The sequence below is a fragment of the Vigna radiata genome, chromosome 8 (assembly GCF_000741045.1).
Source record: "Vigna radiata var. radiata cultivar VC1973A chromosome 8, Vradiata_ver6, whole genome shotgun sequence".
NCBI lineage: Eukaryota > Viridiplantae > Streptophyta > Magnoliopsida > Fabales > Fabaceae > Vigna > Vigna radiata.
Window position 1 is genome coordinate 16,897,342 of NC_028358.1, and position 8,967 is coordinate 16,906,308.

At 33.1% G+C, this 8,967-nt stretch overlaps 1 protein-coding gene across 2 annotated transcripts; it reads right to left on the reverse strand.

Moving 5' to 3' along the window:
* Positions 1–2,469: 2,469 nt before the first annotated feature.
* On the reverse strand, positions 2,470–5,255 carry LOC106770298 (protein DA1-related 1-like). Of its 2 annotated transcripts, XM_022785335.1 has the most exons (5): positions 4,543–5,255; positions 4,299–4,376; positions 3,673–3,934; positions 3,346–3,415; positions 2,470–3,174 (listed from the first exon to the last, which is right to left on the reverse strand). In XM_022785335.1, exons 1-5 carry the CDS (start codon positions 4,604–4,606, stop codon positions 3,079–3,081), a joined length of 570 nt encoding a protein of 189 aa, XP_022641056.1. In that variant the 5' UTR covers positions 4,607–5,255; the 3' UTR covers positions 2,470–3,078. The 2 variants fall into 2 exon arrangements, with proteins under 2 accessions (XP_022641056.1, XP_022641057.1); XM_022785336.1 differs by lacking the exon at positions 3,346–3,415.
* Between the last annotated feature and the right edge of the window lie 3,712 nt (positions 5,256–8,967).

Sequence of the window (8,967 nt, forward strand, 5' to 3'; positions counted from 1 at the left end):
CAAGAATGAATAACTTTGTAGGAAGCAGAGGAATTTCCATCTGTATCTGTATCTGTGAAGAACGAAGACTGGCGGCAAGAGGTTCAAACAATTTCTCCTTATATTTTTATAAATCTGTATAATTGTTGGCACAGATCTATACTTTATATGAAGTTTTATGAGAATTTAGGGTTTGATTCTCAAATTGACTAGTTAATTTCCCTCCAAGTTGATGCAGTTTATTGATCCAAAAGTTGATACTTTTATGTATTGGTAAGCTATTTTAATTTTGATCCCTCATATAGTTTTGTGGTATGAAGTAAAATGGTGAACTAACAGTATGTTTATGAAGTATTAAAAAACCAAAGAGCATATTGCTGAAAACATCATCTCATGAAAGAAATGATACAAATTCGATGGTGCTAGACGTAGAACTTATTGCGAATGCTCGACTAATGGAGAACATGGGTACGTATGTGAGATTTTCAAGTATTTCTATCAGTTACTTTACTTGGTGATGCAATTTATGTTCTACTTAGTTGTAGAACACTCACATTAATATAGCAATGTAAAGAGTGTATCACATACTCAAATGCAACTGTTTTATATGCTACTCCAGATATTTCCTTACCAACATTTGTTTATGATGTTGGATCAAATGCAATACAACAAGACCAGTCCGAAGAGGTTTCAAATAATGTATGTTACATGTGGGACCATCAAATTCTAAACAGAATGACCAGACATTAACAACGTTAGAAGTTGAGCAGGAGCAAGTTTCAAATGCAGTATCAAATCCGTCTCAGTGTTGTGTCTCATCAGTGTCTGATCATGATGAGACACGTAGAGTGCAAGAAGTTGATCATGATGAGACACTTGGAGTGCAGGAAGTTGATAATGAAGAGATTTCAAATGCAATTGATGTGTATACTAGTGAAGATTGTGTCCTTGCAATTTCTAACCATTATAATGGGGCACTTGTGCTAGAAGACGATGTTTCAAATGCAACTATTTTGCATACTAATGAAGATCATGTCTCTATAGTTTTCGAGCATGATAATGGGGCAAATGCTGTGCAACAGGATACTGTGCAACAAGATGAGGTTTCAAATGCAATAATTTTACATCCTAGTCTAGATTTTGTTCCATATGTACCCATAAATGAAGGTACAAGTTCAGTGCAACAAGCTAAGGAGAAAGAGAAGTTACTAAGTGAACGCTATGACCCAGATATGTAAGTATGATTTTTTTGGAATTTATACGGAAGTAATGATAGTGTAATTACTTGTTAAAATGTTATTAACTAAATCAAGCATTACTATTATCATATTATAAAAGACAGTTGTATATAAGAAAAATTGAACCATAGTTTTTAATTTACATAATGCTTAAAAAAAAGTTGTCATTTATCATGTTCTACTATAATCTTGATGTAAGGAACAAATATCATAATGGATATATGTTTTGACAACATTATTTTTCAAAATATTTCAGGCTTGCACGGTGGAAGAAGCGAACGTTTTATCATTCTCACACATACCAGGTGATGAATAATGACATTTTTTTATAGTTTTTGTACTATTTTTTTCTATAGATTTATGCTTATTTTTATTGATTTATGCCTATTTTTTTGGGACACAAAGGCTATGAATCTTGAAGAAGTTGTAAAGGATGAAGACAGTGAGGATGAAGTTAATGAGGGCGCTCGGGTGATTGAAGATAGAAGAGTATGTACAATTAAACAAGTCATTTTCTGTTTTCAATTTCTGCAATTTCATCTTCTTTATCTCTAAACAACTAAATCAGTTATGTTTTGAGGAATCATTAATTGAGAAAATTGATATGTAGAAACTTGAGCTTCTTGGTCTTTCTGAGAATCAAAAGCGGTTCGTAACTATGTGGAACTCATTTGTTAAGAAACATCGGTAAGTTGTTCTTATTTTGATTCAAGTCGTTTACTTTTCTTAGGTTTATTCTGAACATCATTAACATCAATTAAAATGCATATATTCTATGTTGAATGTTTGAACTTGTTGCTATTTGGATTTCTACTTTCTGCTATTTGTAATTAATTTTGTTCTTGTGGTAGTGTGCTGGTAGATGGCCATATGAATTGAACATTAAGAAAGGTTAAACATGATTTTGATACTAATTTCTCAAAATTTTAAAATTATGTGAATTTAGTTTTTTTACTAAAATATTATTAAATTTATTTGATTTTTTAAATATATATTTTTAGTTATTGTTAAAGCATACATGTATTAAACCGTATAAAAAATTCTAATGCTATTATGAGAAGCAATTGAAACATCAAATAAAAATAAAAAACTTTGATTAAAAGAATTAAAAATAATAAACCAATTTCAAATTTTATTAAAAGTTAAAAAAGAGAAAAATGTATTTAATTGTATGAAAAATTAAAATCTTAAATTGTGTGGTAAAGCAACCCAAATGATAATAATAATAAAAAAAATTGTAATTTTGAAATTAAAAGTCAAAGCAAATATAGTTGGATTGATCTATCAAACCTCTCATCAAATCCAGGCTGAACATATATATAGCAAAGATATGCACTCATCAAATCCAAGCGCGTAGAATTGAACATATAATTAAATCAAGACAATAAGTTATGTGCTACTGATGAGTGAAAGAGGTAGCATTTTACCAGTTGTAGAAGCATGAGAAGTTGGGATTTGTTTGAATCAGCTGCATGTCTTTCCGATGGAGATTCTTCTGCATGTGGTCCATACATGGAATTTTCATTCTGATTACTCCCTACCCTTCTCTTTGGTGTGAAAGCTGAAGCTGACTTATTTCCTCCCGCTCTAACACCAGAAGCTGGGTAATTCATCAGCTCTACATTTTCAAATGAGTATGTGGCAATTTGAGCAAATATCTCTTGAACTCCAGAAAGATATCTGGACCCCAATACTGCTGGTGAAAACTGGACATGTTTGTTGGAACCTAATCTCATACACAGTTCCTTGCTGCTGCAGGAAGGTTGCTCCAAGCCTGAACTTGTTCCATTCATGCTGCGAGATGCGTTGGAGCAGCTCATATCTGAGCCCTAACCAGTAGTTGGAGGAGATCTTGAAAGACTTAGTGACAGTTCTTTACTGCAATTAGAAGAATTATAGGCAAAACTTCCCAAGCTTGCAACATTTGATGATGTCCACCCATTTTGAACCAGGTTTCCTATGGAAGAATAAGCCTGGATCTCAGTCCCATTGGCCTTTGGAGCTTTCAGAAACTTGTTCACATTACATGATATAGTAAAATTTGTACGCCAATCAAATTTTATTGAAACCATTAATCAAATACCAGCATAATGAATTGACTACAAATTTGTAAGAAAAGACTCACTACCATCACATTTCGAATGATGTAACTCCTTATAGCAGGATTTATGATAACGTCCATTTCCAGACATTGAAAACTGTAAATGGATATGGATGTAAACATTATTTACAACTATATTAACAAAAAAAAAATTCTAATCAACCCAAGAATCTAAGCTCATAATCAGTGATTGAAAGTTTGCAAGCATGAGTTCCATTAAAGCAATTTTACTAATGAGGACAATAATTTGTCCCCCTCTGTTTACCACAATCAGTGAAGTTTGGCAATTTCCATGTGGTATTTGAAATTGGGCTCTAACTACAGATAAAAGATATCATTTTTTTCCACAGGTACCTGTATACAGGTGGGAATAAGTTTGCAAAAGTTTGAAATAAAGAATCAGTGTCAGATCGAGGAGGAGAACTAATGCTCAAACTTTCTTGAATTGCCCTGGCCAATTGTTCATCTTCCTCAAGTGGAAATTCATTAAGATTTTGGTCTTCATCTTGAATTTGAGCATGATGGTCATCTTCATCTTGCTGAACTTCCCCAATACGTTTCTCTTCCTCATCATCAAGTGGACACAGTTCATCATCTTCAAATTCAGAGTCATCCTCTGGTTTTGAGAGGCAAAAACATGAGGCATTTAGCAGGAAAAAAAAATCGGGAATCCATTTCCAAACACAAGTTTACCAAATGAAATTTCAAATTCTTTTAATGACTCTAACCATATGAAAAATATGTTCAGTTCTTTTTCAACCAAGCATCAGAATCAAAAAATCTTGATAATTATGGCATAGATAAGAATTACATTTTAATCGAGATACTTGATCACTGACACCAAGACACTTAGATTGTTACACAAGAACTTAATAAATCGATATGCATTATGTTTAGAATATACATTTTAGGTAACCTGGCACACTGAATTCTTGATTTTAATAAAAAGATACATAAAAAAGCAAAAGCATAAATCTCACCAATAACTTTTTTCCCTTTCGGATCTGCCTTTGAAAGAGAGAGTGCTATTGCCCGATCAATTTCTTCTTTCTCAATCTCTGTCAAATCATCTTCAGACTATTAGAATTCATAACTTTAGACCAAATACGAAAGGAACTAGTACTGTGTTATGTTCAAGCAACTATCGTGCTAGAAAATGACACGATAAGTTGAAATAATGATAATTCTTTTACAGGAAGCAGAAAGTGTAAATGTTAAACTCACCACCAACCTTTTTCCTAATCCTCACATTGTTCTGCGTGAAACCCTTCCATCTATTCTCATCCATTAATATCTCACACAAGTCCTTCGTCCTAAAATTGAACCTCAGTCATACTAATACTTTGAACTCCCTTCTTCATTCTTCGGCACAGTTTCATTCTTTGGCGCAGCTGTGGTGGACGTCGACGATGACAGAGGCAATGTCGGTCGCGCCGGTGATGGCGAGGGACACGGCGTCGGCTTCTTGTTTTCCAGTTCGTCCTTAATAGGACTACCTCTGGCCATGCTCTACACTCAAACCCTAACCTTCTCCAAGATCAAGGGTTTCCCCTTGGAAAGCATGACGTCCTTCATCCTTCGAGAAGTGAAGCTCTATTGGAGTTGGAAGAAACCAAACTAGGGTTTTGAAGATGGATAAAACCAATCAGAAAGGGAATTTCAACCTGCAAAGAACAAAGTACTGAGCTGAGTACGAAGAATAAGATTAGAGAATCGGCAGTGGTGAAACGTAGTGAATGTGAGAGTAAACGAAAGGCACAGGGAGTGAGTGCGAGAGAGACGAGTGAGAGCCAGAGAAGTGATTGAGGTGAGTGCATGTAAGAGAGAAGGATTTGAGGAGGAGCATGGCGAGAGGGAATGACCAAGAGCGTTATAGATGAAAAAATTTAGGGTAAGCAAAGGAGGGAAATAGGAAAACAAAATATTATTTTTATTTTTTAATAATTAATTTTGAAAATCCGTATATAATATTGGTAGTTAACTTTTCTTTTGATTACGTACAGATTTTATATACGGAAAAATCGGTAGGTAAAAATCCATATATAAAATCCGTATATAAATCATTTTCAAAAATCCGTACATAAAATCCGTATATAATATTTATGTTATGTACGGATAAAAATCCGTATATAAAAATCCGTAGATAAATTGCATTTTTCTTGTAGTGGAAGAACAACCAGTGCTATCTCGATTAAAGATTCCAATGATACAGAGGTAGAGGTAGAGGATTGTTGGAACAAAATTTGACACAGATAAAAACTGAATTTCTTTAAAAGAGAAGTTGAATTGATGGTTTTTATTATGATTTTGAAAGGGCATACCAAAGAAACTTGAAATCTCGACTGGTTTTGAAGAATTTGGAGCAATTATGGAAGCAGCTTCTGGCAGGAGACACGAGAGGAGAGAAAAGTCATCTTGGTCTTCTTCGTTATCTCATTTCACTTGGTAAATTTCATTATACAAAATGTCTATAAAAGTATTAAATTCTTATTTATTTATTTTGGTGGTAGAAGTAGTGAATGAACTTTGTTGTAATTTCTGGTAAACAAATTTGGTGTACATTTTAACATGGAATTGCTTGCATGGTTCAGGTCACCAGGAATTGTCTCATTTTATTACAGGTACGACATTTTAGCTTCTTTGTATGTGACAGGATAATTTCCCTCAATTTTTTCATAGGGATGTTTTCTATTGTTTTTTTAATATTGTTATCAAATCTTATCAGACATTACTATAAAATGTTAGCATTCAAATTCTCAAAATTTCAGTCAACATCTATTATCACAAGAGCAATCATAAGAGAGAAAAAAAAAAGAAGGAAAATAATGAGTCAACATAAGGAGTCAAACCAAATCTATTTCAAAGTGGATATCTAGAACATTAACCAAACCTAAATTTTATGAGTTTTCAACACCCCACCAAAATTTGACTTTATAATTGAGGTAAAAACTCAAAGCAAAAATATATCTTCATCACAATACTTAAGGAGGTAATACACAACAAAGGGATTATAGAAAGCTTAAATACTTATTTCTGCAGTTTAAATAATTTTGTAAGCCTTTTTTGTATATCTTTCAAAATAATCTCTATTTTTGTGGAAATGGAGATTCCTAAATAATTTTTGTCTTCATATTTTGATTTCCATATAATATATATTATTCCATTTTGACACTTTTTGTGGCTTGGCTTAGCCAAAAGGCATGGAATATGGTCTTGTATCATTTGGATGTCTAAAGATCTGCAAATAATTATGAAATGAATGATTTGGCAGGTCATGGAGATTGTTTATGATAAAACTATATGATTTCGGTCTTCTAAAGCCAAAGACTGTGGTTACATGCTATGCTATTCTCAAACAATATAGGGAACAGAAATGAGATCCAAAAGCTAAGGCCTTTCCTAACCCTTTCTCAAAATAAAAGAAACAAATGACAGAATAAAACTTCCGTGTTGTGTTACTACCTTCTAAATTTTAATTGTTCTCTTTGTTGTACTGTTACTACCTTCCAACTTTTAATTGCTCCCTTTGTTGTACTGTTACTACATTCCAACTTTCAATTGCTCCCTTTGTTGTGTGGAGTTGAAGAAATTTGCAAGCTACCAGTTTCATATTTTCTATTTATTTCTGTTATAATGTGAAACATTAAAATTATAGAGCAGGGATTCTCAGACTCACATTTTCAATTCGTGATTCAAACTTAGTACATTTACATTTTTTTTGGACTATATGTTGAATACAACTTTTAATTTCATGACTGATATTCTGTAATTTTTAGAAAAGCACCTTGAAAAATTCAGTTCCTGCAAAATAATGTATCTTGATTTAGCCTATGATTCTCCGTCTCTTATCATTTAAATGTTTCTCACCCATTTTCCTCACATGTTGGATAAGTTATCACGTCTCTTACATCATTTATGTGTATTTCTCGTTAAAAGTAAGTTTTCACCATCAAACTATACTTCATTGAAATTAGGTTAAACCACTTCCGAAGTTCCTATTTCTGTTGGGTTTTCTCCAATTGGGTCCCTAAAAGTAAAAAATTGAAGCAATTGGCTCCTGCTGTTAAATTGGGTTAACGGGTTAACTTTCTGATGAGCTGTCAGCTTGACGTGGAATATTTTTAAAATGTGGCCATTATGTTAGATTACGTGGCATATGTAGAGTAACACTAGTGCAGTAAGGGGAGACGACAACGGTTTTTTTTGCTCATTGGCAGCGTTTCTTGAATTGAGACATATACAAACGAGGCAAAAAGTCTAGACTTTTATGCCTCGGTTATGAACCGAGGCAAAAAGTTGGACGATTTCGCCTCGGCTCAAAGTCAACCGAAGTAGTATGTGTTTTGATCTTAATTTTTTTGCAGGACTTTATGTCTCGGTTCCCTCTGAACCGAGGCAGTATGTTCACCTCTACTGCCTAGGTTGCGACCTGCACCAAGGCAATAGGGTCCTTTTGTTTTCTTTTTTCGTTAGCCTTTATGCCTCGGTTATGACCTGAACCGATGCCGTAGGGTTTTTTTTTTCCTCGGTTATGGCCACAATCGAGGCATATTCCCTTGTTTTTTTAAAAACAAGTCTGTTTCTGCAACATTCCTAATTGCAAAAATAGACATGCATATAATTTTACAGCCATAACAGTCCAAAATAATCCATAAGCGTATATTTTGAATGAAAATTATATTAAAACATAAATACATTTAATGTAATCATAAATCAACTTTGAAACATAAATCAATCTAATGTACAAAGTTAAACTAATAATAATGTACAAAAGCATAAATCAACTTAGAAACATAAACTTATAATTTACTATATCCAAATATCTACTACAAACTATTATATACTTGAATTACATATTTAGTCAGTGCTTTCCTCACGAGTTTAAGTGTCTTCTCTAGAATTGGGGCAGTCACATTGAATCTCTGCATAAAACACAATGATTTCAATTAGTTTATATGAAATCTAAACTATAGAGAAAATAAAATTCAAACCTAAATATTACCGTGTTCCATCCACTAGTGTAATGTGCATGAATAGTGGTCATCATCCAAAACATGACGTAGTATCCACATTCATATGACCCTGTTTGTCTATTACACTACAATATATTATCATAATTATAAAATTTTAAGTAACATCATTGAAATAGTACAAAATGTAACAAAGTATGGACTAAAATACCAAATCTTAAGGGGAACCCATGCAAGGTTTTTCAAGTATTTCTATCAGTTACTTTACTTGGTGATGCAATTTATGTTCTACTTAGTTGTAGAACACTCACATTAATATTGCAATGTAAAGAGTGGATCACATACTCAAATGAAACTGTTTTATATGCTATTCCAGATATTTCCCTACCAACATTTGTTTATGATGTTGGATCAAATGCAATACAACAAGACCAGTCCGAAGAGGTTTCAAATTATGTATGTTACACATGGGACCATCAAATTCTAAACAGAATGACCAGAGATTAACAACGTTAGAAGTTGAGCAGGAGCAAGTTTCAAATGCAGTATCAGATCCGTCTCAGTGTTGTGTCTCATCAGTGTCTGATCATGATGAGACACGTAGAGTGCAAGAAGTTGATCATGATGAGACACTTGCAGTGCAGGAAGTTGATAATGAAGACATTTCAAATGCAATTAT